General features: G+C 52.0%; 12 protein-coding genes across 12 annotated transcripts; 7 read left to right on the forward strand and 5 right to left on the reverse strand.

The window, feature by feature from the left end:
* On the reverse strand, positions 1-1,457 carry N7443_010637 (NAD(P)/FAD-dependent oxidoreductase; the record flags this gene model as incomplete). The annotated part of the gene is made up of 3 exons (XM_056890693.1): positions 1-301; positions 360-1,338; positions 1,409-1,457. 3 exons carry the CDS (start codon positions 1,455-1,457, stop codon positions 1-3), a joined length of 1,329 nt encoding a protein of 442 aa, XP_056737184.1.
* Positions 1,458-1,881: 424 nt separating this feature from the next.
* On the forward strand, positions 1,882-2,961 carry N7443_010638 (class I SAM-dependent methyltransferase; the record flags this gene model as incomplete). The annotated part of the gene is made up of 2 exons (XM_056890694.1): positions 1,882-1,985; positions 2,040-2,961. The coding sequence occupies 2 exons, from the start codon at positions 1,882-1,884 to the stop codon at positions 2,959-2,961; spliced, it is 1,026 nt and encodes a 341-aa protein (XP_056737185.1).
* A 4,307-nt stretch (positions 2,962-7,268) lies between these two features.
* Positions 7,269-8,754, forward strand: N7443_010639 (uncharacterized protein; the record flags this gene model as incomplete). The annotated part of the gene is made up of 2 exons (XM_056890695.1): positions 7,269-7,645; positions 7,701-8,754. The coding sequence occupies 2 exons, from the start codon at positions 7,269-7,271 to the stop codon at positions 8,752-8,754; spliced, it is 1,431 nt and encodes a 476-aa protein (XP_056737186.1).
* A 714-nt stretch (positions 8,755-9,468) lies between these two features.
* N7443_010640 (Zn(II)2Cys6 transcription factor) lies at positions 9,469-12,331 on the forward strand (the record flags this gene model as incomplete). The annotated part of the gene is made up of 4 exons (XM_056890696.1): positions 9,469-9,827; positions 9,909-10,020; positions 10,087-10,826; positions 10,915-12,331. The coding sequence occupies 4 exons, from the start codon at positions 9,469-9,471 to the stop codon at positions 12,329-12,331; spliced, it is 2,628 nt and encodes an 875-aa protein (XP_056737187.1).
* Positions 12,332-13,013: 682 nt separating this feature from the next.
* N7443_010641 (uncharacterized protein) lies at positions 13,014-15,788 on the reverse strand (the record flags this gene model as incomplete). The annotated part of the gene is made up of 1 exon (XM_056890697.1): positions 13,014-15,788. The coding sequence occupies one exon, from the start codon at positions 15,786-15,788 to the stop codon at positions 13,014-13,016; it is 2,775 nt and encodes a 924-aa protein (XP_056737188.1).
* A 968-nt stretch (positions 15,789-16,756) lies between these two features.
* On the forward strand, positions 16,757-17,215 carry N7443_010642 (uncharacterized protein; the record flags this gene model as incomplete). Its single annotated transcript, XM_056890698.1, has 1 exon — positions 16,757-17,215. One exon carries the CDS (start codon positions 16,757-16,759, stop codon positions 17,213-17,215), a length of 459 nt encoding a protein of 152 aa, XP_056737189.1.
* A 187-nt stretch (positions 17,216-17,402) lies between these two features.
* N7443_010643 (Prenylcysteine oxidase) lies at positions 17,403-18,331 on the reverse strand (the record flags this gene model as incomplete). Its single annotated transcript, XM_056890699.1, has 2 exons — positions 17,403-18,203; positions 18,254-18,331. The coding sequence occupies 2 exons, from the start codon at positions 18,329-18,331 to the stop codon at positions 17,403-17,405; spliced, it is 879 nt and encodes a 292-aa protein (XP_056737190.1).
* Positions 18,332-19,256: 925 nt separating this feature from the next.
* N7443_010644 (kinetochore-associated Ndc80 complex subunit NDC80) lies at positions 19,257-21,512 on the reverse strand (the record flags this gene model as incomplete). The annotated part of the gene is made up of 2 exons (XM_056890700.1): positions 19,257-21,410; positions 21,468-21,512. 2 exons carry the CDS (start codon positions 21,510-21,512, stop codon positions 19,257-19,259), a joined length of 2,199 nt encoding a protein of 732 aa, XP_056737191.1.
* A 400-nt stretch (positions 21,513-21,912) lies between these two features.
* On the forward strand, positions 21,913-23,265 carry pex14 (putative peroxisomal membrane anchor protein (Pex14); the record flags this gene model as incomplete). The annotated part of the gene is made up of 5 exons (XM_056890701.1): positions 21,913-21,945; positions 22,012-22,018; positions 22,074-22,329; positions 22,383-22,467; positions 22,522-23,265. 5 exons carry the CDS (start codon positions 21,913-21,915, stop codon positions 23,263-23,265), a joined length of 1,125 nt encoding a protein of 374 aa, XP_056737192.1.
* Positions 23,266-23,473: 208 nt separating this feature from the next.
* N7443_010646 (uncharacterized protein) lies at positions 23,474-24,718 on the forward strand (the record flags this gene model as incomplete). Its single annotated transcript, XM_056890702.1, has 3 exons — positions 23,474-23,871; positions 23,943-24,223; positions 24,282-24,718. 3 exons carry the CDS (start codon positions 23,474-23,476, stop codon positions 24,716-24,718), a joined length of 1,116 nt encoding a protein of 371 aa, XP_056737193.1.
* Positions 24,719-24,905: 187 nt separating this feature from the next.
* N7443_010647 (GNAT family N-acetyltransferase) lies at positions 24,906-25,586 on the reverse strand (the record flags this gene model as incomplete). The annotated part of the gene is made up of 1 exon (XM_056890703.1): positions 24,906-25,586. The coding sequence occupies one exon, from the start codon at positions 25,584-25,586 to the stop codon at positions 24,906-24,908; it is 681 nt and encodes a 226-aa protein (XP_056737194.1).
* Positions 25,587-25,855: 269 nt separating this feature from the next.
* N7443_010648 (RraA family protein) lies at positions 25,856-26,626 on the forward strand (the record flags this gene model as incomplete). The annotated part of the gene is made up of 3 exons (XM_056890704.1): positions 25,856-25,906; positions 25,959-26,288; positions 26,357-26,626. 3 exons carry the CDS (start codon positions 25,856-25,858, stop codon positions 26,624-26,626), a joined length of 651 nt encoding a protein of 216 aa, XP_056737195.1.
* Between the last annotated feature and the right edge of the window lie 110 nt (positions 26,627-26,736).

Here is a 26,736-nt window from a genome sequence, read left to right on the forward strand (position 1 = left end):
CTAAAGTACACTACTCCTGCCAGCCTTCGTGGTCTTTGCCAGCTCTTCTTTCAAAATGGGGTTCCTGTCCCCAGATCGGCTTCCATCTCCATCAAAGAGATCATCAGCGTTCGCAGCAGGGGTAGTAACCTCAGTCCAAGCCCACAGCTTCTGCAGCTCCGGGTCAAGCGAGCCCTCCATAGCATCCACAACCTTGTCTCCGAGCACAGGGAAGAACTTGTAGGCGTGTCCACTACCACCCGTGGCAAGGAAGAGCCCGTCGTAGGCAGGATGGTACGAAACAATAAAGTCGCCAGTGGGACTGTTCATTCATCAAGTCAGTCTATGAGCACGCTTCAACAAGAAAGATGCAAACTCACGTATCAGTGTACCAACAGATCCTGGTACCAGCAAATGGCCGGTCCGCAAAGCGCGGTAGTAGCTGCTTCAACGCTGTCCGGAATGCCTCTACTCCCTCCAGCGGCACTGGCGACCCCGTCTCAGGAAGACTGACTTTCATCGTTTCTCCTGTCGCACAGGGCACAGGAACAGCAGTCGGGTTGCGATACCCGTACGCGTGGCGCGCGATCTTGAGTAGGTTACCTCGCGGTGGGATGATGAAGATGCCCGTTTCGAAGTTCAAGATCGTGGGCAGGTTCTCGAGCTCGCGCTGCTCGGCGTCTGAGATGCGAATGTAGGCGATCGCTTGGCCAGTTGCAATCGCCTTGCCGCGCAGATCAACCAGTCTCGATGACCACGCGCCTGTTGCAAGGACGACCAGATCGGCCGTGATGGTAGTACCATCAGCCAACGCAACACCAGTAGCCCGCGGCTTCGCACCAGAAGCGTCGTACAAGATACGCTCAACATCCCCCGCCCGGAAAACGACCTTTCCCTCACGATCAAGCTGCTCCTTCGCGAAACGCACGGTAGCCTCAGCATCCGACCATCCGGATCCCCAATTCACATACCCACCCGCGACATCCAGAGTCTCTCCATACGGCGGGACGACACCGAGGACATCCTCTTTAGTCGGGAGAAAGACAACATTATCGCCTTCAATGCGGCGCACATTGGCATAACTCTTCCGCGCATACTCCTTTGCGCTAACGCTGTTTTCAGGATATACGAGCAGCAGACCATTTTGTGTGTAGCGACCCTCTCGACCCCATTCTGTACTGCGCCAGCGCTGAATCGCCTTATCGGCAAGCTTGGCATATGCAGCATTAGCATAATCCGCACGCACAATGCGCGACGTGTCCACGGACGAACCGTGCGGGTTTGGAATAACAGGCGATGCCTCGACCAATGTAATCAACGAGTCTGGATACCGCTTGCTCAGAGATTGCGCCGTGGATACTGGGACATGTCAGTGGCAATTAATATAGGGACTCGAGGGGTGAAGTGTGCTCGCGTGCACAAGACTTACGGCCAAAGACTCCCCCTCCGACGATCAGAATCTTGGTCGGAAGAGCCATTGTGAATGCGGGGTCTTTTTATGTATTTGTGAGTGCCGGCGTGAGTGCGATAGAGTTGGTCGTAGGGGGTGGTTTAGTGGCCCGATAACGGCATGTATCGTCGGCTCCGGTTCCGACTGTTCTCCAATTTATCCTGAGCTAATCGACTCTGGGCTTCATTTGGCTTGGCTGGATTGACAAACCCCATTTCTTTCGCCAGACAGGGAGCCGGTGAATGACTGGGAACTCTTAAGCTGGTCTCTTACGCTTACTCCGCCTTTCAACGCGCTCCGGAAATTTTCAGCCGCCAAGCTTCCTCGCGCGTTGAGACGGGATATCAAGATATTCTCCCGGATTGAATGTACAAAACCCATCGTTGTCCTACTGCTTGGAACTGCTCTCCAATTAAGGGACCCTGGCAATCATTTGCTGGCGCAGCGCCACGATGAACGCATCCGGGTCAGGAAGAGCCTCCTTACGGGTAAGGGTCATCAAGCCCACGATCCCCTTCAGAGGCGTACAAAGCAAAGCCTCTCGACCAAAGTCAACGTATGTCCAATGTACTCCAAATTCTATGAATCCAAAAATTAATCAACCACCCAGCACCAAAACACCAACACGCAAGCAATTCAGCCCAGAGCTCAAACGCTTCGAAGAACGCTTCGCCAAAGAAGCCATGCCTCAGCCCAGGCCCAACGGCGGCATCTCACCACGCGTACTAACCTTCCTGGGCATCTCAGCCCTGACAATAAGCACATACTGCGGCTACCTGTACGCGTCGTACCAACGCCAGGTATCTAAAGGACAAACGCTTGACGTGCCAAGAGATGTCTCAGACCGGTACAACACCACCGCGCCGACTTTTGACGCAGATGTGGAACTTTCCGAAAAGGCAATGGGCTTGGGCACCAAGCGTGCAAACCTCGTCCGTATGGCGCGCGGCGATGTCCTAGAGGTCAGCTGCGGCACGGGACGGAACTTGGAGTACTACGATCTAGGCGAGCGACGCGGTCTCGACCACCAAGATCGACCGGGGATAATCGGATGTCGCAGCTTGACATTCGTCGATCTCAGTCCGCAGATGGTGGCTATCACGAAGGAGAAGTCCGAGACGCTCCGGCCGGGGTTTAAGCGCATGGCGTTCCGGGCGCAGGATGCTGGGAGTGTTTCTGTCGAATTGGATGGGTTGAGGCGGCCTGGATCAAAGGGCGAGTATTATGATACTATTGTACAGACGATGGGTCTATGCTCGATGCCGGATCCCGTGGGCACTTTGAGGCATTTGGGTGAGATTACGGAGCCGAAGCATGGACGTATCTTGCTGTTGGAGCATGGACGGTCGTATTATGATTGGCTTAATCGTATTTTGGACAATTTGGCTCCGACACATGCAGATCGGCATGGGTGTTGGTGGAATCGGGATATTGGGGCTATTGTCCGGGATAGTGGGTTGGAGATTGTCGAGGAGAAGAGGTGGCATCTTGGGACGACTTGGAGGTATGTCTTGAGGCCCAAGCAGAATTGATTCTGGGGGTTGCCTCAAGGCTCAGCCTTTGAATGTTGTGACGCACCTATCTTGAAGCACCTGGCTTCCTGGGCATGTGCGGGGACTGTATGAATATTGTAACATCAACCAACTTTGGAAGTAGATAACATTTGAACTAGTTTCTATCATCCTTTCTATCATCCTGGGACCTCAACTACATATATAGATAGGTGAATGTATTCTGATACCCCTACATGTGATCCTTTGCTTGGCATGCTATTGTTGTTGCTGGAGATATAGTGCTGATACATAACCAAATGGTTATACTGTAATGTCTATGTACCGACATTTGATGTCAACCTTGGATCATTATGCCTACTTGAAAATATCTCTAGATCTCTCCGATGTTACTTTCTCCCAATTGGATAACTCTCCATCTTCTACCCTCGCCAACCCCTGCACGTGAGATTGCAGTGACTTGCGTGCCGGTATAGTTATCCTCCTGACCCAGTGATCAGATGACTACCTCGAGTAGCCATACAAATCCTCGTCCCTACTGGCTGACTGCACGACTGCTGCGTAGGCCTCCCATGAAATGAAGTTGACTTATTTCACAAGCATTGGATATCTGCGATAGTTGGGATCTAAAGCTAATGGTTGCACTGGCCTACCCAGCGCTGGATTCTATAGAATGAGTCTGGGTGAAGTTGCAGACTGGCATTTTGAGCAGAGGCTCGCGCGATTATCCACCAGTTTTAGCGTTGGTGTTTATGGAAAAGGTGGTCATGACCAACGAGGCGAGGACGCGCGAGCCTATACAGGTCCGTGCAATAACGACCTAGCGCCAGCTGGTGAAGCCTGGTGAGGTACGAAACAATGAAGTGTTATATTTTCGGTGGTAAGCTTGGCATATCCATGGATCGAAATTATCACTATCCTCATTGGAAGGGTGTAACACTCATACAGTACTTCACGCAAGCTTGTCGAGTCATTCGCCTGAGTCATTTCTAAGTTCACATTTCGTTGGGCGAGGATCCAGGGCTAATGGTCATAGCATTGTCGCCTAGCCGGTCGGATTGGTGAGAGCGACCCAGCCCCGGGTTTCCAGGGCGCTACCGACATCAGCAAGAACGACATGCCAAACCCAAGGATCGGTCTTTTTATCATGACTCAGTGTTCCATTCCAAGTTGAAAAATTGCACGTAGCTGGTTTGGAATTATACAAGGGACTAGAAATGTTGTAACCATTCCATGGTCTGAAGGTTGGAATGGTTTGACACCAGGTTACTACCTACTCCTATGCCCTGCTGTTTATGTTTCTCTTCCATTTCTCAGTGATATAAAAACATCATTCTTGTGCTATGCTTCAACCTTCCCAGGTTCTATTCCATCCGTAAAAGGCTTCCAGGGCTGACTAGAAGCATAAGCAATTGTGTAACTCAACATCAATAACATATATGTTTGCCAGCCATTTCACAACGATAGCGTTAGCATGCAACCTTCAACCCAACGGATATTGAATGTTGATTGGGTTGACTGATATCTGTCCGACATTAATCTCACACACTTCTTCTTCCTTCCACCTTCGTGACAGTCTAACAGATGCAGGACTATATTCTCCGAAATGACAACAAGAATTAATAGACAAGGAACAATCCAGGGAGGACATCTCATTTCCCCAGGCCCAAACAGTCCGCGGATATAGAGTTCTCAGTATAGTCTGATCGTCTAGGCGACCCCACCCAGGTGACCCCAGCCGCCACCAGCCGCCGGGGCCGACTATCTCTGGAGACGGGCCACGACCTTGGAAGACGAGCAATCCAGCCAAACACAAGGGCGGCCGATACAATTTCTTGGAGAAAATGAGAGGGAGGGGTGATAAACATCTCCCGCCGAATGGCTGGCCCCAGTTCGCAAACGACACGGCGCGCGGATGGGAAGCCCTTCCAATGTGCGTCGATAAGCTAATGCACGTTGCTGATCCTCTGCAGGGGTATTTTCTATATGTCTTGGATGCAAACGGTTTTTTGTTGGCATGGCAATTCTAGGAGGGGGCTTTCATCATGATACGTGTAATCACGGACAAGCGATGTAAGGTCTGCGTCAACAGCTGTGAACGTTAATTTGATATTTGATATTTGCTATTTGATGTACGAGAGTGCATCGTGCATGGCTAGTGAATGTCTATCCGAAACAAGCATATTAATTAATTTGGAGATGTAACGGGCTGGTAAACCACACTACGACGCTTCCAAGTTCTAGATCCTTGTTGCGACCGCAATATCGAGTCGGCAGAATTTCTCAAAAGTGAAAGATGGACTTGAGATTGGGGTTTGCGCCACCGTATCCAAGACCGAGTCGGGGCACACATCCTACCCGTGTGGAGATGCGGAGACAGATTAGCGTGCGTCCGTTGCTGCAGGCTGTGAGTGCTGGGCGCAGTTCACGTATAGATGTTTGATGATGTCGATGCGGCAAATCGGGTTATCTGATTTCTCCTTTCGGCCGACGGATTCGAACAATGGGCTGATGGAAAAGTAAGTATCTGTGGATCCATGGTTGCGCGTTCACCCGGGGAAGTAACTCTCGCCTTCGCGAAAATGAACGATGTCATGAAAGCGGAGATGGATATCTACGCGATGACGGGGGCTGGCCGCGGGGATATTGGACGACAGATTGAATGGAATGATCTTCCATGGCGGACGAGACCTGCATGGGCTGCAATGCTTGCCCCCCGACCCTTGCTGAGTGCCAAGCCATTGAAGATCAAATAAGGCTATGATGTATGGGCTACGACATCCCTCGAATTAGGAGGGGGGGGTCATACTAGCGTTGCGATCTCGGGGGCTACACGGGGTGGTCGGCATCATGTCGACGTCGATGCTTTCCCCTCCCCAGGATGGCATCATCACTTTTCTGGAAAATATATCCAAGATTAGATCTACGGAGTAGTGTACGTAGATAGCTAGATAGACATTGATCAATATGGTAAAGTTAAGAAGTAGGTTTAAGACACCCCATAAACTCAGCGCAGCACAGTTGATAGCTGAGCTCATGCATCATCGGTGGCGAGTCTTTCTTTTCCCCCGAGACGCTACTGCGAGCATCCCTTACTAGCGCCTAATACATTACGGTACCTCGTCCCGTCGATTCGGCCGCGGATCCACACGCCTGTGAACTGGCTATGGACGGAGTGGACTGGATGTGGACCGATGTGGACTTGTCTTTTGTCTAAACGGCGACGCTAGGGATCTTTTTTGGGAACCGGTGTTTTCGTCCGGGAGTCTCGGGTTCCATGATTGTCGAGATGGTCGCGCAGTGATCAATGTTGATGCGTCAATATCTTTTTTTCTGATGTAGTATCTGCAAAGACGATGGTGAATGTCGGTGTCGGAAGCGGTCAACCTCTTGCAGGCGACTGGTCAACCCGGCAACCGTACGAGATCTAGTCGAGTATGTAACTTCCTGCGACAATATGCACCGTTCGCTGTCGGAGCGGTTTCCCCCAGCACTAGTCCAATGGGAAGATTACATTATTCACTTACCCGGTCCATGATTAGCCCAGGGCCATGCAGACGGATCCCCGATGGAACGAATGGAGCCCAGCTGGAAAGGCGATGGAGCCAGGCACAGGAGCCATGACCCGAACTGGTGATGGGACACATGGTTGATCTCCACTCACTTTTTTTTTTTGCCTCCCAGTGTCTTGGTATGCACTACGGCCGAGGTTGGAATGGAGCGTAGCAACTAATGAATTTCGGGGATGGCGGGTTCGGGGATCCACTGACCGCTTGGAATGGGAAAATTTGGTTTTGCCCCTGCATCGGACGGTGGCTCCTCACACATTGGTTTAGTTTCGGTTGATTGTAGAAGCAAGAGTAGATTGATAGATGTGCCTGACCTGGTGGTGGTGAACAGGCTCACCAAACCGGAAAATCCTGACGATGATAACCATGGATGAGCAGTCGAAAGATGCCGTAGCCGTAAGTTTTCGAAAAATCGACAGCGCAGAAACTCCCGATGAGCCAATCAAGGACACATCAATTCCGATGGCGTGTAATCCAATTACGCCAAATACGGAAAAATACTCCCAAACATAATGAAAATTAACAAAAAAAAAAGGCGGAATTCCTCAGGCAGTTGTCATTCGCCCCAAAAGTAAAGAGCTCGTCGCATCCATATGCGCCCCTTCTCCCTCTACTCATCCTCATCCTCTTTTCCCCCTTTCAAAAAAAAAATATCATATCCAAGCTTTGTATTGTTTTATTATTTTCTGTTTTGGTTATTATTATTATTACTATCCTCTCCTTTGACATCACTCCTTTGACCTCTGTGTTCTCATCATCATGCCTTACAATACCCGTCGCAAATCACTCTCCCTCCCGTCGCTAGGCATCCATCTCCCCAACTCCTCGCGCCGCTCTCTTTCTATCTCAAAAGGCTCCGATGAGCTGCCACCGTCTAAGAAAGTAAAGCGGTCGCATCAGTCATTATCGCCCGAGCCTAGGGAGTCCGCTGTGCGCGCTGGTCGGCACGGGGCTCTCGAGCACACCCCACCACCCTCGCCTCTGGATGCTTGTGTCGCGCCTTCGATCGACACCGAGGGCATTCATGATGAAATTGTGGTCGCTGTGATTGATCAGCTAGAGAAGACGGGGAATCGTCCTCACCTGGTAAAGGAGCTGGCCGCCGTTCTCGTGACTCTTAATGCGAATGTCGCCAAGTACGTTCTACTCTCCAATTACCTATGTCGCAAAAGTGCTAACCTGATTAATCAGTTCCGCAAATCCCGCAGCTCTTCTTTCCTCCCGACTGGCAGCCTATATGAAGCGTCCTTGGACGGCTCTCGCGCGGTGTCCCATCGCCAAGGAGCTTGTCTTAATTCATCCTCGCAAAGTGTACTATTATCTGACGACCTTCGCTCGTCAGCCCATTCCGGAATCGTCTGACGATTTGGTGTTGGGCGTTGACGGCAAGCACATTACCCCGAGCGTGTCGAGCCTCGACGATGAGGAAGATATGATTCGCGAACGCAGCCCGAGTCCGGAAGTGGACCTGTCTTCGCCCGACTTTGAAGAGCACGAGGATGACCTGGACAGTCCCGCCGGACGGGGAACCTCTATCGACCAGTTTCCCGATTCTGTTAGCCACACCCGCCTAATGCACTCAAACCGCGCGGCGTCTCCGCCCCTGGAGGGTGACGAGAAGGAGTTTACTCAGACCGCCAGTGCGGTGCGCGAGCGCGCGTCGGAGGAAAAGGCCCAATCGGAACGTGCTATTTCCGTTCTCTCCGAAGGCCTTGCTAGCATAGATCAACATATGAGCAATGCCGATTCCCCCGTGAAAGACGACTCTGTGTCTCCTGCTGCTCCTATGACCGAGGAGGAGTACAGTGATTACTTCTCCCACATGAATCCTGCGGATCAAGATTCGCAGGACCTTGATGATGTCGCTGCTGCCACCCTCTTTGGCACCTCGCCTTCGCCCTCTCTCACCTCGGTTGCATCGTCCGTCTCGTCTGGCACGAGCGTTATCGATGCCGGTGAGGAGCGGGCCATCGCTCTCCCGGCTGCTCCACAGATTAGTCTGCCGGCCGATCCGGATGCCGCTCCCGTGTCAACTCTGAAGAGATCTCTTGACATGTTGAATAGCGGTCTGCCGGACGTTGACCTCAAAATGTCTGATCTGACCGAGTCCCATGAGAAACTCACTTTGGGTCCCCGTGCTTTCAGCACCATGAACCACGAGCCCGTCTTTGATTCCTGGAGAGAGTTGCAGAACCCCGAGTCCGTGGAGGTTGACGAGCTCGATGAGATGTTTGGCGAAATCTAAACTTTTCGTACCTCTCACCGCTATGGCCTCTGGTCTGCTCTTCATACTTGCTTTCATATTCCCATGTCTGTCACTGTCTCTCCACTCTCGGTGTGGCGTGAAAGCCATACCATTGTCGTTATACCCTATTGCCTCACCCCGATACCCGCTGCTCCTTGACTTCTGTACACATGTCGGCTCTCACCTCGCCGTGCTCTACTCATTTTTGATAATTTCTTCTTCCTGTACATATACATCTATTGTTGATTTTCTTTTTTTCTGGTCTCGCCCTGGATGGGTAGAAGGGAGATATGGGAAATTTTTGGGTTACTTGAATGGCAAAGAAAAGCGACTTAATGAATTCACATGCGAATAGCGTTTCAAATCTTGGTCCAACCGTGGAAATCATGAAGCCTGGCCTCTTACTAAGCTTTCCGTAACGGGCTGCAGGCCCAGCCTGTAATTCTTGGTCTGTAATCCCCCCGCCACTCTTGAACTCAGTTCTACCAATTCTCAATTTCATCTCGATATTTTCCCGCTATCACATCTCATCGGGTCCAAGCCCCCATGGATCACTAAGTGAAGCCGACGTCTCGGCCGCGCTATCCACCCGACCGTTGAACCCGAACCCTATCGATCCGGAATCGCAACTCCGCCGCATCGGGATTTCTTCAATACTGAGAACCATCTACTCTTGCACCCTCCACTATATGAACTTTACGAAATACCGCGACCATGACGATGGAAGATCCACCTCAGAATCCCCCTGGGGAAGGGCTTGCCAACCAACGAGAGCTACCGACCGTCCAGGTTTCCAGCATCCCGGCGCAGGCTGCATTGATCGCAGAATCAGCGACAACACTCAGGAACGGATCCGGTGCTGTTCGTTCCGAAACCAAGAATGCTGCTAAGATTGCCATCCCCCGCCAACGCTCGGGGATCGCCCCGCGCTATAATCGGCGGGTCCCTCGAGCTTGCGAATCATGCAGGGCGCGCAAAACAAAATGCAGTGGTGACACCCCAGTTTGTCGACAATGTCGAGAACTGAGGGTAACATGCCACTATCCCGTTGGATGGAAGGAGAGAACGAAGAAGTAAGTGGTACCGCCTTATTACTCTTAATCCTGCAGGTTGGTGGAGACGAAGCAGACTAATCTGTGATGGCAATCTATTAGACAAGTCGATAAATTATCCGAAAAAGTCCAAGATTATGAAAACATGTTAAAGGATTTGGGAGCTTTGGTTGAAAGTCGCACTGCAGACCGGATCAAGGGCTTGCTGGACAAGGTTGGTTCTTTCCCCCCGTCCCTTGGCTACAGGGCGTTTTTGGTGGCTAATACTTTTTGTCTGCAGCATGGATTGGACCTAGACTACTCGTCGACAAACTCCCATTCAGTCACCCCACAAGACCAGGACGAACTACACGATGAGCAACAAGATGATGAAATAAGTTCGCCCTCGTCGATTGGGTCTTTGGAAGCGGTCGATCGCGTGGAAGAGGACCTAAACCGGACCCAAAACTCAAGAGCCACAGGCTTTATGGGCAAAAATTCGGAAGTCACTTGGATGCAGCGTCTCCAGAGAGAGGCAGAGCATCGTTCGCAAGGATTGCCTGGGTCATTAGAGCCGGGCCAAAGCAAACGACAGGACGATGATTTGGCCCTTCATGCCGTGAATTACCACTTAGACGACCTCGATATCTCCGTGCCTGGACCGGTTGAATTTTATGCCATGCCTCCCCGCGAGCAAGCGGATCAACTCTTCGATGACTACTTGCGAACCGTACACCCATTCTTCCCCATTATCAACAGACCTCTGTTCCGTGCGCAATACAAGACCTTTTTTGAAAGCAATGCACAACCAGGAGACAAATGGCTTGCCATATTGAATATGATATTCGCCATCAGTGCAAAGCATGCTCACCTGATTGAGGCACCGTGGGCTGGCGATGAAAAGGACCATCTCACATATCTGACTCGGGCCAGAATTCTGAGTATGAACGGCGATGTACTTTTCAGTCATCCAGATCTGCAGCAGGTCCAGGTCGAGGGCTTGATCGCCTTCTACCTGCTTTCATCGGATCAAATCAACCGGTAAGCACACTCTCTAGCCTAAAATTGTCCCCATCTTGCCCGATGCCCCATCTGTCTTAATTGGACTCGGATCTAACTTACTGTCTAGAGCGTTCAGGATGTCGGCTCTTGCTATGCGGTCCGCTATCACTCTCGGTATTAATATGAAAAGTAGCAGTCCAACAACTCCCAATATCTCCAAAGAGGCTCGCTACCGAGTCTGGTGGTGTCTCTATACCTTCGAGCATCTGCTTGGCATCATGACCGGCCGGGCCACATGCATACTAGATGGAGTCTGCACGACGCCACTACCTTTGCCCTTTGAGGAGGAAGATTTGTCAGAGCCCACAGCTGCCGAAGTCCTCAACAATACGCACCTTCGGGATGAACGCATCAACAAGGTGATGGCGAGCGCGTGGGTTCGACACATGCCACTCAACCCGACGGGAGGCAAGGAAGCCACACATTCCTCTCGTACACGAAGAAACTCATGGGTGAAAAGCCTGCCGCCTACATATGGACTCACTCATCTTTACTACTGCGATCTAGCAGTCATCACCCAGGAAATTGTCAATAAAGTGTACTCTGTCGATTGCGTGATGGTGCCGTGGTCACACATCGAGAATCGCATCGGTGAACTGAGGTCTCGATGCGACCTCTGGTACCGAAGTCTACCTGCCGTTCTCGACTTCACCCAGAAGAATGATGACACACCCGAGATCCTCCGCAGCAAGCTTGCTTTGGCATTTCAATATTGGAGTGCGCGTATCACCCTTGGTCGCCCATGCCTGTGCCGGCGCGATGCACAGCAGAAGAACCCAGCCGACAAATCATCTTTTAGTCATGATATGGCTGTGCTGACCCTGGAGTCAGCCACGAGCATGCTGGACCTCATCCCGGATGAGCCCAATGCCGTTCAGCTTTATTCGATCGCCCCTTGGTGGTGCATTCTTCATTACCTCATGCAAGCAGCGACAGTCCTCCTGCTAGAGCTGTCCTTTGGGAGTGTGCACATGCCCGACGACGAGAAGAACTTCATCGTGTACTCAAAGAAAGCAATCCGGTGGCTCTATGCCATGTCCGAGCATAGCGTTGCATCACGCCGCGCCTGGCAGTTGTGCGACATCTCTTTGCGCAGACTGGCCTCTGGAATGAAATTCGATGTGACCGACATACCCGCAACCACCTATCAAAACGCACCCGCCTCTACTCTAGACCTTACCGACCCGGGCCAACATCCTGGCCAAAGTCTGAACACTGACCGACCCGGATCGCTTCGAATGGATTCGGCCGGTTATTGGGGCCCTCACTTTGAAGATCTCAGCTTGACCGGCCAGAACCAGATCTTCCCGACCGACCACTTCCATAACGGCTATCCCGAAATGCCTGCAGCCGACCCTATCTCCCAATTTACTATCGAAGGCTCAGTGGCAGACGACCTGTACTTCCCGTATGACCCTATCAGCGGCGAGTTTATCCGCGGCTTCTTCCCCAACAATAATGAAGAAGAGTCAACATGGGGATAAAATAAAATGCCTTAAGAGTAAAAGAAAAAAAAGACAAAAAGGCAAAAAAAGGGAATACCTGTGATGAGTCAAGAAAACCAAATATGAACCTCCCTCACCTCACTCACCTCTATCCTAAATTCTCACACCTCATTGTTTCATACTATGCGATTAACCCATTTTTGCGCCCATCTTGTGACGCTTTCCATTTCCTTATTGAATAGTCCCCTTCAACTTAATATCTGGTTCATGATTTACTCAAAAAATAATTGCGCAATCGCACATTATGAATGCTTTACATCGGCAGGACCGACGGCGCTGTGACACAAGGGATAAGGGCGGTCACCGGCATTCCGACTAATACCCTGAAAGTGAGAATATTACTTCAAATGGCGTTTTTTGCTTGATTAATTCGAATCGGTCTTGGTAGACCTGGTTCTTGGGATTTCAATATCATGTTGTTTATAATGTCTCCATCGCCAGGAGAAGCGATTCATCTAGGGTTCCAAATTATCACATTTACTACCCATTTCAGTCCATCTGAATACTCCATATGCCATATTCCATATTCCAGATCTCATTCCACATGTCTTGAGTCTATGTAAGACGATCGATTTTGATAATGCACGTGACGAGAACGGGGTATAGTTACACACTTTGGTGCCAAAAATAAAAACAAAATACTGTACATGCGTCAACAATGTCACTCCTGCGAAGCCTCAACCCGCTCAGACTTCATAAATGGGTCGTTTTGGAGTTCCTTCGCTTCATCTCTGACTCGTTTCGGCGCTGCTCGCGCAGTATACAAGTCACCGGCGCGGAGCCGCGTGCTCAAGACTCCGCGACCGCGTAGACGGTCCATGTGGCCTGGAAGGTCGGCATCGATTTGGTCTTCGGGGATGCGGGCGCGTAGGTACATGGTTGCGCAGAAGTCGAGCGCGGCTTCGGCTTCGGAGGATGGTGGCTTGCCGCCTTTCTTGCTGACGTATTTGTAGAGGGACTTGGGGACGTCGAGGTGGTAGCCATTCTTGAACGGGGTTGAGGCTGGGGATGGGGATTGGAGGTCATCGGAGGCTGGGCGAGGTGTGGCTGCCTGTTCTAGCGCGAACTCTCGGAGCGCGGCTTGTGCAATAATGCGGATGGTGTTAACGTCTGGAATCACTGCTTTGCGTTGGACTTCGTCGTGCCACTTTGGGTCAAAGGTTGGGTCGCCTTTTCTTGGGTCGATTTCGGAGTACGTTAGGAGGCGTGCTACGCCGCCTTCTTGCTGGCGGAGCATTGTTGGATTGAGAAGATCCTGACACCATTGTGTCCAGAGTTCTATACCGACTTTGCTGCCACTGATTCCCACCACACTGGCGAGCATGTCATTGAAGGCAACGCAGGGAATGTAGTGCATTCGCTGGTGGCTTTTACTTGTTCGTTTGAATTTCACCTGCTCCATGAGGCCAGCCAGAGGTTCGGGGAAACTCGACAATACTTGCTGCAGACGCCTTAGGACTCTTCCCTGGAAGTCGGCGACTCGACGGTTCTTGCTGATACTCGTGTTGAATTCACCGGAGAAGAAACGCAGCAGGATGTCTTTGGCAGCACTGAGGTTTTCTTCCTCTTTCTTTTCCACCGTTTCCCCGCGAGCATGTTTTTTCTTAAGGGCAGCGTCCATTTTGACGACTTTGGCTGCCATTGAAGTAAGATTGTGGAATCCCCAAGATTTCAATCTAAAGTCCCGCATATAGTTTAGTGTCATGCGCACGCGGGTCCAGTCTGCTAAGGCAATGTGGAAATTGACAAGGGACTTCAACGTGTTGACAGAAAGCGGCATGCTCAAGGAAGCAATGATCTTTTCGCAGAGTTCCGCGTTTTTGGTGGCAGTTGCGAATCGTAACAGCGCTGGCGCCAGAATTTGATTGCCGTAGGAGCTTGCAGGGATCGAAGGCCCATCTCCATCGTCGTTGAAGAGCAGCCAGTTTCCGAATCCATACGCACGGCTCGAGGTTGCCAGATCTATCAACCCGGCCATTGTCCCTTCGGATAGTCCTGGCAGAGATGATTGTGGTACCTTCAGATTAGGCGAGAGGGCATCGTCCAAAAACTTGGTATCCGCAAATTCGGAACTCCCCATATGCTCAAAGAATTCTTGAATGTGCTGAGCCTTGCTAGCATCGACGATGTTCTGGAGCAAGGCAAATTGGTGGAAAGAGCGAGAAGCTTGGCGTTGATGGGCAAATGCCTTGATATTGTACTCCACCAGGCCAGAGATGGCCGCGGACTCGTCATACAGCTGAGACCTTGTCACTTTGTCAAGTTTCTCCTCGGGGGTAATAAAACCTGGTTGCCATGGTGGTACCACGCTTTGAGTCGAGCGCAGTACTCGCTGAAATGCGACAGGGTCCTTGTTGGGCTCTATACAGCCAGACTCGACCATTCGTGTAATATGCCAATTAGTCAACATGTTTGTCGGCCGAAGGTCGTCGTTGGACCCAGCAGGATCAAGGAGTTTATTCATGGGGGCCTCGAGTTTGAGCAGCTCCGAAGGAGATGTTCCGTAGAAGCCGACTCCATTATAAGCTTTGTCATACAGGGTGTCTCGCAAGCATGCAACCACCTCCACGCTTATTGTCCTTTTGCCCAGGCCATTGAAAGGAGGTTTATTGCGTCCCTTGAACACATCGGGAGGGGCGTTATCATCCGGACGGCGCCAAGATTGCTCCGTAGGAATGTTCGTTTGTTGCACCACATCAAGAGCCTGGGCCAGAGGTGCCCAGCTCTCGACTTTCCATTCATTGTCGCCCTGCCGACTATGCATCGCTTTAACCAACAATGCGCCTTGTTTTGCAAATCCATGCTCAACACAACACCAAAGAATGAGCTCAAACCAAATTTCCGGGCCCAGTTCTCGAAATTCCAGAGGGAATGGCAAAAATGGCGGGTCCTCTCCTGCTTCAGTGGCCGCCTTTGCCAATTCAGATTCATGTTCCAACCATGCTGCATCAGACAGAACCGTCATGATATGACTTGAAAGCAGATGTAGCCCAGGGGGGCGGAAAATTTGGTCGTGGGTATTGCTAGGCTGGAATTGGTAAATTTTGTCAGAAATCAAGCCCAGGTTGTGCATGCGTGCAAGAAGGCGGAACACGCAGGACATGGCAGCCTTGGATTCCTCTGAGGCACTATCCGCTGCAGCCAGAGCCAACGATCCAACATTGTACAGAAGTTCACCTAAGAATCGGTGGCAAAGGCCATTCGCCGCAGGCCTCATTGTAATAGCATCGAGAGAAGTGGTATCTGATGTCGGAAGCGATCCGACACTCTGTCTCACGGCCGACGGATCGCTGCCGGTGAGTTGGTCCAGCGAATTGTTACCCGCAAACCAGTCGAGAGTTGGTGTTAAATGTTGAGGAATCTCGTAAGGCCCGATGGTCTCGCATACATCGATGAATTGGTTCAAAAGCGCGTGCACTACAGACCATTGCTTCATTTCAAATCCCAAATGAGCCAAAGGGTCCAGGCTTGCATGTGTTCTTGACGCCCATAAGATTCCCATCAGTTTATGCGCCCGATCTATGTCCTGCTTGTGATGCATGAGCGAGCCGGGAGGTTCTTGAGGACCCGCAGGTTTCCTGGATCGAAGCGGCGGCCGACATTCCATTAGGAAAGGTATCCATGATTCAATGATGAACCTGTTTTCAGATTTGAGAGAAGCCGTCGGGAAATCATTGTACGAGATGATAAATCGGTGTTCTTCATCGGTAAGAATCCCGCGTGTCGAGGAACGTCGAGTCTGGCTTCGAAGCGCGAACGGAGAGCAAGTGGCTAGTAACGGGGTGGTCGGTCGGCGGCCAAATTGCAAGGGCCGACCGGAGCACAATAACCTTCTCATGACAAGGCAAAGAGCCTCGTGAGAGGCGCCGGAGGAATCTCGGTCTCGGTGGGCACGAAAATAGGTATAACGTGGCGCATATCGGGTCGATCATGAATCACACATGTCGCGGAGATTTGCGGGGACCTATCCGGCACAATACCACACTAGAAGTAAGCTCACGGCCGAATAAGTCGTCGAAGAACAATTGTCAACTCGGAGGAAAACGAAGCTCAACGCGAGACTGGAAATTTAGAGGATGAGTCAGCGGGGACCAGGTGCAGCCAATCAACGCACCCGGATTTAGTTCCATCTGGCTATCTCCATCAGCTTGTGTAAATTCAAGGGAAAAGAAAGATAGTAAGCTTTGGAAACAAGATCTAGAGTCACAGATTTGTTTATCATGTTGTACAAGGTGACACACAATGGTCTAGGACCCGGTGCAACGGTGCTGGCACTGTCTTAGCGAAGAGAACCTCAGGAATGTTTGCTGGTTACATCGGAGTCTAATATAATTATTGGATTCCCATCATTAAAGGTTTTCAATTCATATACTCCCACACTATACTCGTGGCCAGCCGCCTCAAATGTGCTGGATGGTACCTGCTCCTCTATGCTCGGGAATATCCCTCCCAGATCTATGCAATGAGACCGAAACAATCATCACAGTGACCCAAGGCTTCCTGACAGCGTTAAGCACAAAATCACGAGTTGACTTGGGAAAACATTGTGTTCGAGCTGGAGGAATGTCCCTCTCGCCTCCATCGCCAAATGCACCTCATTTCTGCACCATCGGGTCTTTCATCGAGCACGTGGCCACACTCAAAGATGAGATTGACGAGCGGATCTGGGATCCCGAGGTAAAGGTTCACGACGAAGGGAATTTGGCTACAGTATGGGCGCCAATCCGAGCCAAGATCAACGGCATAGTGGACCACGTGGGTGTCGAGCTTTTTGTGCTTCATAAATTGATTGGAGAGTGGAAGGTAACTGGTTTGGCGGATTCTTGTCGGAGGCCAACCGAAGAGGAGAAAAACTTGGCATAGATGGATTTACATTGGAAGCCATGGAAAGAACCATGTAGTAGGATAGGTATGCTCATTTGCATGACATTCAGACTATGGCACACAACACTTTCTCCGAAACTGAACCAGCAGCCACCTTGAAACAATATTCACCCAATTCACATGAGATATCGATGGACCCAGAAAAGAGCGTACCGACCTAGAAACTTTAGGCTTGTCCAGGCCGGATCTGGCGAGCATGGAAGCGCTTGAACTGCTGGCCACCCCGCTGAGATTGACCACCATACTGATATTCACCACCCTGCTGGGACTCACCACCCTGGCTAAAACCGCCAGAAACACCGCTGGGCTTAGCACCGGAACCATCAGAAACGCCGCTAGACTGAGCACCAGGGCCGTCAGAGACACCACTGGGCATAGTGCCAGAGCCACCAGAAACGCCGCTAGGCTTAGCACCGGAACCGCCAGAGATACCGCTAGGCATAGCACCTGAACCACCGGACACGCCACTGGGCATGGAACCCTCTCCACTAGAAACACCGCTAGGCATAGCACCGACGGAGCCACCCTCAGCGCGGGCAACAACACTGCCAGATTTAGAGAAGCCAGAAGGAGCGCCAGACGGGGTGGCACCGGAGGAAGCAGCACCGGACGGGGTAGCGCCCTCGCCAAAGCTGCCGCTAGGGGAGCCAGAAGGCATGCCACTGGGGACAGAGTTGCCACCGAAGTTGCCACCCTGGGCTTGGCTGGCACCAGTGCCTGACGGAGGGAAACCAGAAGGAACACCGGTGGGGACATTGCCGAAGCCATCGCCAAATCCACTGGAGTTGGCACCTCCGGAAGGTATGCCGCTGGGGACAACGCCGGAGGGGCGAGGGCCAGGACGGCCACCCTGGTGACCGCCGTGGCCGTGGGGATGTCCAGATGCCTTCGGAAAGCCGCTCGCAAAACCAGTGGGCTCAACGCCGGACGGCATAGCAGTGGGAGTAGCGTGGGAATCACCGCCAAACTGTAGAGGTGTCAGCGTTGAATCATGATATGGTAGACTGATAAACATACGCGAGGCAGATTCCAGGCGGCGGCGTTAGGAGCCAGCGAGAGAGCGGCAGCCAGGCCGATGATAACGTTAAACTTCATAGTGAATAGTGAATGTCGTTGGAAAAATAGAAAATGGATTTAAAGAATGGATGACTGAGTCACTCAATGACTGGTGATTTCAGGTTGGTAGAAAAGAATGGAGCGCGCAGCACTGTGATCGAAAGAAATTCTCTGAAGGCATCACAAGTCCTTATATAGCTTCGAGCTCAGCTTACACGCGGGTCCCTGGCGGCTGAGGGTGTGACTACCGAGACATCTAGACCGGTAGCCCAACGTTAGGAACTGTGGGGATCGGCGCTGAGTCTGCCAGGAGGGTTTCTCGGTGCCATCTTCAACCACGGATGTGTCGAATCAGCGACGATCATAGTAAGAGTGGACACTTAGCCCTAGGGAAGCATATTGGTGCATAGTCGTAGAGCCGAAGCAGGAGTCGAGTTGTGGGTTGGACGCGACGCCACCAGGGGTTCTGAAGGTTCTGAAGCAGATGGCGCCACGGGTCAATCTACTATGTTTCGCCCGGGGGAAGTTGGAGTGCACAGGCCGTGTTCGTCGGAGGCGAGGTCTAAGGTGAAACTGAGTGGCAGCGGTGAGCTCCACATCGGCTTACACGTCCTCTGCCGATCGATCCACCCACTGCTTCAGATTGACGTTCGAGGTGACCGGCCTTTGGGAGCCCGAAAGATCTCGCCTTGCCAAACCCGAAACGGCCCACGTGAATACGCCACTGGTCTCGAGCTAGGAAGTTGTTACAGAATTGTCCCGCAGTTGCGCGGCCTTTTCAAAAAAATAGCCAACTAGCAAGTAACATCTTCAATTGCTCGGGGTATTGTACACCAGATCATGGAGCGGCTCAATTAAAGTGATACCGACAAGATAGAAACCAACACGCCTAGTTCATCACTCATGAGGGGAAAAAAGAAGGGGAAAGGGGGGAAATGGGTAAACGAGGAACAGGGTAAACACATCATAGCTCCTCCTCGTCAAGCTGCATGTCGCCTCCCAGCTCTTGCTCAACTTCGTCGACCACGAAGCTCTCGTAGTCTTCGAGACCCTTCTGGACGTGCACCTTGAAACGAATGACATCGTTGAGCATGGTCTCGACATTGGTGTGAAGCTCCTCACGGAGCGCATTCGCCCGAAGCGTAAGCTGCTCATACTCGATGTTGGTGTTCATCTCACGTTGCTCCATCAATTGAACACTGTCGCTAAGAGTCGCCCGCATCTTGGCGAGCTCCTTCTCCATCTTCTCAATCTGGGCGTCAGATGCCGTCTTCTGAGTGGTGGTAATCTCTTTGGTGCGGTCGAATTCCTCCTCAGCGGCCCGACGCCGGTGCTCTAGAGCTTCAACCTCGCTGCGTTTCTCATCCATGGCCTCCTTAATATTGTCGAGTAGATTGCGACGGTCGAGATCGTCGTCGATGGCCTGTTTTCGCCGCTCATTGATCTCCTTGCGGAGCGACTGCAGGCTGTTGCGGACCGTGCTCCGAAGGTCTAGATTCAGCAGATGCGCCGGGTGGTAGCCTGTGAACGGCTCAGCCAGCAGACGATCACCCTCCGAAGAAATCCGGTTCGGCGCGCTGCCAATTTGGCTAGTGGAGAAATTATTCTCGTTGACATTTAGACTAAGCTCAAAGTCCTGGCCCTTGGCATTCTCAGCGGACTCGGGGATTAGGCTGTTTTGGTAGCCTAAGGAGTTGTAAGCCTTCACCAGATGTTCCAGGTCCTCTAGCTTCTGGCTAGCCTCTGCCTCCTTTTCCATAACGCGTGCGTGAGTTTCTTCCAGGCGAGCCATGGTGTCTTCCAGACTCTTCTGGAGTCGCTCTCGTTCAGTGTTCATGCGATCAATATCCTGAATGGTAATTCCTTGTTGGTCGACACTGGCCTGAAGATCAAGGCGTTCTGCTTCACTCTCCTGCAGCTCGGCATCGGTTTTTTGCATCTCAGTATCAAGGAACTTGATACGGACTTCGTATTTCTCGATCTTGCCCTTGACATTGTTGTTGTAGTCCTCGAATTTGCGCTTGTCGTCCTCCAGAATTCGAAAATGCTTGTCTAATTTGGCCATGTCAGGCGCATTCTTCTCTAGTTCTTCGATTTGTTCACGGAGGGCCCTGTTCTCGGCTTCCAAAGACTCCAGCTCCTGTACATAGCGCTCAGTCCCGCGAGCAAACTCCTGCGACATGTTTTCGATATGCGGGACCAAGCGCTGCTCGGCCATGTCATCATCCTCGTCTTCACCACCCTGAAGCCAATCGTGGTAGGCTCCTGTAAGGAAGCGATAGATGATGCGGTCGCCGATAACGTCGACACCAGCCTCGACACAAGCCTCGTCATAGTCACCCTCCACATAGCGATCCATCATTTGCGCCAATTGCATCAACCAATGCAGCATACCGAGGAAGGTTGACCAGTTCTGGCCACCGACGGCCGCAATTTGTGATTTCGTAATGCCCTTCTCGTAAGGATAGCGCAGCTGCTTGAGAATCGGAGGGACCTCAGAGTCCATCGCTTTCTGAAATTTGTAGCCCGGATCAATGCGGTGATAGAGCCATTGGAAGATGTAGTTGAAATCCTTCTGAGTGGGCGATCGAAGAGTATTCTGACCTAAGGTATGTTTCATCTCCAATTCAAACTTGTTATGGGTCAGGTACTCCAACAGCTCTTGGCCAATGCGAGCCTGATAGGCTCGGTCTCGTAGCGGTCGCGGGTCCCTTGGGACTCCAGCTACCACGGGAACTTGGGTGAAAAAAGACTGGTGGCTCATTGGCCCGGCCATGGATGGTCGCGAGAAAACACTGCTTCTGCGTTGTACATTTTGTGGAGCGGAATTGGATGAAAGTGAACCGGGCGCAAAGCTCTGTCGACCGGCGCTGGCGCCATGGAACATATTACTGGAGACAGATCGACGAACAGATGAGAGACCGGCTTCAGCGCCGAAGGGTCCACCGATGGATGCGCGGGAGAAGTTGGGTTGCTGAGGCCTGCTTGCCGAGTTCAACAGGGAATGGCGCCCGTTTTGCGACGTAAACGGAGGGTTATTGAAGCCGATCGTGCTCGTGCGTTTCATTGCCGACGCAGGTTGCGGGATAGAAGAGTAGTTTTGGACGCTCCCCAGAGTCTGCATTCAAATGTCAGCAGTCGCATATCTTTGCGACAACAAAGAAGGCAGTCATACCTCGCGGGGGCGCTTGATACTGAACAATCCAGTGTCTTGCGACATGATGATGACAAGGCCGCGATTGCGGCGGGAAGAATGATAAGTCGTCGAACAATAAGGAGAAGGTACAGAATCCCAAGTGTGGGAGGCCCAAGTGGGATGCGCCGCGCAAGTCCCTCGAAGAGGAGGGGATTGGTTTCACTTGCACGCAAGGTTTGGGCGGGAACTTGGGAAAGCAGTTGATGTAAACAAGAGCGTGCCACTTCCCAATATAGAAGGCGGTATGGGACAGGGAAAACAATGCAGCCGGTTATCACGAGACTCCGATCACGGGACTTCGGTCTGGGGAAAGTCTTGGCGGCCCTGGGTTCCGAGGTCCACGGCGGCTGCCGATGATGGTCGCTCCCCTGCTCTTGGACTTTCCCTCCTGCATCCTCCTACTGCAGTTGACATTCTCCTCACCATGGCTCCCCGCGAGGAGCTGATTGCTTCTGCTGTACGTGCATGACACTCTACTCTACTCTACTCTACTTCCGCTTTCGGTCGCTAATTGATGCTCTAGGTGACCTGTATGATAGATATCCGTCTATCGCGTGACGAGGGCGTAATCGCTAACTTGAGCAGTCCTTCAAGATCCTTCGGTGGCATCGTCGCCTATTGAAAAGAGAGTCGCATTCTTGCAATCAAAGAATTTGACACAAGAAGAAGTCGATCTCGCTTTATCGCGAGTGGGCGAAGACCCAGCCACCGCGGCTGCAGCAGCAAGTGCGGCGTCGGCGTCACCAGGTTATCCCACACAGCAAGTCGCATATCGTCCACCACAACAGGCCCCCCAAGGATATGGCTATCCTCCATACAATCAATGGCAGCCTCCGCCGGAGTATGTTTATCGATCCTCTATCTTCCAAACTTGAGCACTAATCACATGGGCAGGCCCCCGAAGCGCGACTGGCGGGATTGGTTCATCATGGCGACTGTTGTGGGTGGTGTAGGATACGGGATGTACTTTGTTGCAAAGGTAACGATCTCGGATAATTGGCCTTATGTCTCAACATACTAACGTACGATTTAGCGCTACATTACTCCATTGATCGCCCCGCCCACTCCCCCGCAATTGGAGCAAGACAAGGAGAACATCGATGAGCAATTCTCCCGTGCTTTCACTCTGATTGACCAGCTCTCAACCGATACATCTGCCTTGAAGGCCGCCGAGGAGGCTCGTACAGAGCGCCTGGATGCCGCTCTAAAGGACGTGGAGAACCTTGTTTCAGACCTTAAGTCCTCGTCGCGCCGACGAGACGACGAGACCCGTCGCATTAGCGATGAAGTCAAGAATTTGAAGGAAGCAATTCCCAAGGCCCTTGAAGGTGCCCGGGAGGGCAACGAGAACCGGTTGAAGGAACTTGGAGGCGAACTGAAGAGCTTGAAGGTCTTGTTGGGCAACCGACTGGGTGTTAGTGGCTCTGCTTCTCCCTCAGCTGGCCGCACTGTCGGTAGCTCAACTCCCGTTCCCGCTGCTACACCTCGCCCCGCGGAGGAAACTCCCTCTCCCTCCGCTTCTACCACTACTACCGCTACTACCGCTACCAACGGTATGCAGCCGACCGTGACCCCTGTCGAGCAGGAGCCTCAACCTGCTGCCGCGTCGCCTGCGCCTCAAAATAACGATAGCCCCCTCTCGAAGCTTGGTCGATCTGCTTCTATTCCTGCCTGGCAGATGGCTGCCGCCAACCGGTCCAAGAGCGGCTCGCAGTCGAGCCCTTCCCCCGCTGCCGACAAGCCTGCGGGCGCTGAGCAGAGCGCTCCTCCCAGCTAAATCTGGGTTGATTCAGACTGAACAAATTGTATACCTCTTCGCTTAGATGTATTTACCACAACAGACATTTTTTTTTTGATGCTTGTAATATGACCCATAATTCCAAGACGTTCGTAGAAATGCTGGGGCCGATAAGATAAGGGGCGCAAAACGTCTCGGATATCGCTCCAGCTCTTTCTTCTCTTCCTCTATTCAATAACCTACCAAAATGCCGTCGCCCACTCGGTCCCCTGATAGACCACAATCTCCCCCGGCGCGCAGCCCGGATCGGCCCCATCACCGGAGCCGTCATGGCCATTCCCATTCCCATCGCCACCGTCACCGTGATGGCTCGCGCGAGCGTTCGCGCTCTCCCCATCGATCGGACAGGCAGAGATTAGATCGTCGCCATCGTCATGAAGACCGAGATAAACAGCGAGAACGGGGTCGAGATCACCACGAACGGCGAGAGAAAGAGAAGGCCGTCCAGCCGGTGATTCTGCCATTCCAAGCACGGGAGCTCTCAATGCGCGATCTCGACACCTACGAGCCAATGTTCGCCATGTACCTGGATATTCAAAAGGGGCATTATATAGGGGATATGAAAGATGAGGAGGTGAAGGGGCGGTGGAAGAGTTTTATTCGAAAATGGCATGCATGAAAGAACTCCGGAGTAACTTTTTTCTAACCTTGCGCAGGAATCGCGGAGAGCTTGCCGAGGGCTGGTATGAGCCAGCTACACTCCAGAAGGCACGCCAGAACGCAGCTGAGGAGCCACCTTTGGATCGGGAACGTAAATCGCCGGATTATGCACGCGGTGGACAACCGCAGGGTGGGGATGTCGAGGATCCGCCGGTAGAAGATGATGATGACGATGACGAGGACTATGGTCCAAAGTTGCCTCACCCCGGCTCGATGAGAGCTGCGGCCCGCTCTGGCCCTGCGATACCGAATATGCAGGATCTTGAACTTCGAAGAGGTAGGCATCTCATTGACCGGCCTACGAATTATGAACCACGAGCTAACAAACCTAATAGAATCCGCTTTGGAAGACGCCATGGCCGCACGTGACGATTCGCGAGAGCAGTATCGCTCCGGAATGCGCTCTCATAAGGCGGAACAGCGCCACCTGTTAGATGAGGTTGCGCCTCGGGCAGAGGCCGGCACGAGAGAAAGACAGCTTGAGAAGCGCCGGGAGGCAGCTGCAGCCAACCGTTCTTTCGCAGAAGCTCGTGGAGCCTCACCTGAAGCTGCCCCAGAGGCAGAGCTCATGGGGTCTGGAGATAATGATTTGGCTGCTTTCAAGAGGGAGAAGGAGCAGAACCAGCGCAAGAAGAATGAGCGGGAGATCCGCCGCGAAGAGATTCTGCGTGCTCGAGCTGCTGAACGAGAGGAACGTATTCAGAAGTATCGAGAGAAGGAGGAGGAGACTATTGGCTGGTTGCAGACTTTGGCAAAGCAGCGATTTGGCTGATTTGTGGATACTTTGGATGAGTTATTCTTTTTACCATTTAGCGAGCGACTGTTCCATAGCTTCTGGGCTTGGACAAATTTTGCATTGCCACATATCTTGTGAGAAATGAGAACCTTGATCATCGGGTCTATATCTAGATCTACTATCTTTTTCTATTCCAATCCATCTAGTTACAATATACACCACGTCAAGCGCCCCGGAAAGAAGTCAACGAACAAAGCTGATTACCATCAACATCGAAGTTCACCGGATCAAGCCACTTCTTAAAAGAGCTCTTCAACCCCGGCCACTCGGTATCAACAATAGAGAACCAGGCCGTATCCCGGTTGCGGCCCTTGATAATCAAATGCTGGCGGAAAACACCTTCCTCGGTGAAGCCAAACCGCGCGGCAGCCTTCTTGGATGGCGCATTTAGATTATCGCATTTCCACTCGAGACGACGATACCCAAGCTCCCCGAAGACAGCGGCAGCGATTAGATAGAACGCCTCTGTGGCAGCAGTTGTCCGCTGTAGAAGAGGAGAGAAAATGACATAACCGAGTTCGACGACGCGGTTCTTTAGATCCATGCGCATCAGACTGAAGAAGCCCAGTGGGTTACCGGATGGGTCGACTAGGGCGTAGAATACTGGATCTTGGGATTTGCAGAAACCCGTCAGAAGCTCAGTGAATGCTTCTTTGCCGGGTAACGGCTCGGTAGGGATGTAGGTCCAGACGCCGACTTGGTCTGGTTGGCCGATTATCTCCCATAGACCGTCGATATGGGTTGGAGAAAGTGGCTCGAGAGATACTGAGCGTCCCGTGAATGATTTGCGAGGCGGCGGAAGAGCAGTGCCTGCTTCGATGGGGATTCCGACAGGTCGGATCATGTTGAATTCGTGGATTAGTGAATTGATGAGATGAATTGGTGGTGTTGGAAATGGGGGAGATGATGGTGGGAAAATGTGAAGGTCCGCAGATGTCTCGTATATTCCGGGGAACACAATGGCTTGATATTGACAGATGAGTCAGGGTGCGATGTTACCTTGGTTTTACAGTACCGGATGTCGGCCGTGTGGGGATCGGATTTGACCCGTTCAACTTTAAGCTCGAAGCTCGAAGCTTCATTCTTCATTCTGCAACCCCCCCCCCCCCCACCATGACCATTTCTAAAGCCCTACAGGGCCTGAAACGGTTCACCACCTGCGACGTATGATACTCGCTCTTGCATTTCCAGATCATCCATTAACGCAGCGCACCAGATTGGCGATGCGCTCGTCAAGCTCAAGCACCCTTACGGCGGCTTCCTGGATGGCCTCCAGATGTTCTCGCCGGGCAGTGGAACCAGCCTTTACGGACCAGCGATAACAGTGAAGATGGTCGAGACGAATAGTCCCGGCCCGACGCCTCCTATTCACTTCGCGGACGCGAACAAAGCAGGCCATATCATGTACATCCAGCAGCCCAAAGGGCTTCCTTCCGCATGCTGGGGCGGCCTGATGTCGACCCGGGCGCAGACACTCGGAAGTCTAGGAACCATCATCGATGGTCGCATGAGAGATACTCAAGAGCATATCGATATGAAGTACCCCGTATGTGACGCGTTTTCTACCCAGCTAGTATCTGCGTAGAAGATCATTCAAACTAAACAATTCAACAGGTCTTCGCTCGCAGCACGGCCGTTCTTGGATCAAATGGATTTACTCGTGCGTCTGCGATCAATATTCCGCTGCAGTTCAAGGATGATCTCTGGGTTTACCCGGAGGATATCCTCGTAGGCGATGAGAATGGTGTCGTGGTTGTACCGCCGACCCTGATGGAGCAGGTTGTTGAGCTTTGTCAAGAGCGCTTTGACATTGATGAGAAGACCATGAAGGCTCTCCGGGCTGGTGAAGCTATGGGCCCGACGATTAAGCGGCTGCGCAAGTAACTATTGGCATAGCTGCTCACACTGTTGAAGGGTTTAAAGGTACACGCATTAAACTGTAGATAGAATGATATTACACGTCCCTTATATTCAGGACTATAAACTTGCTTAGA

This window comes from Penicillium atrosanguineum, assembly GCF_028827265.1.
Source record: "Penicillium atrosanguineum strain IBT 20685 chromosome Unknown utg000008l_segment0_segment0, whole genome shotgun sequence".
In the NCBI taxonomy this organism is placed as follows: Eukaryota; Fungi; Ascomycota; class Eurotiomycetes; order Eurotiales; family Aspergillaceae; genus Penicillium; species Penicillium atrosanguineum.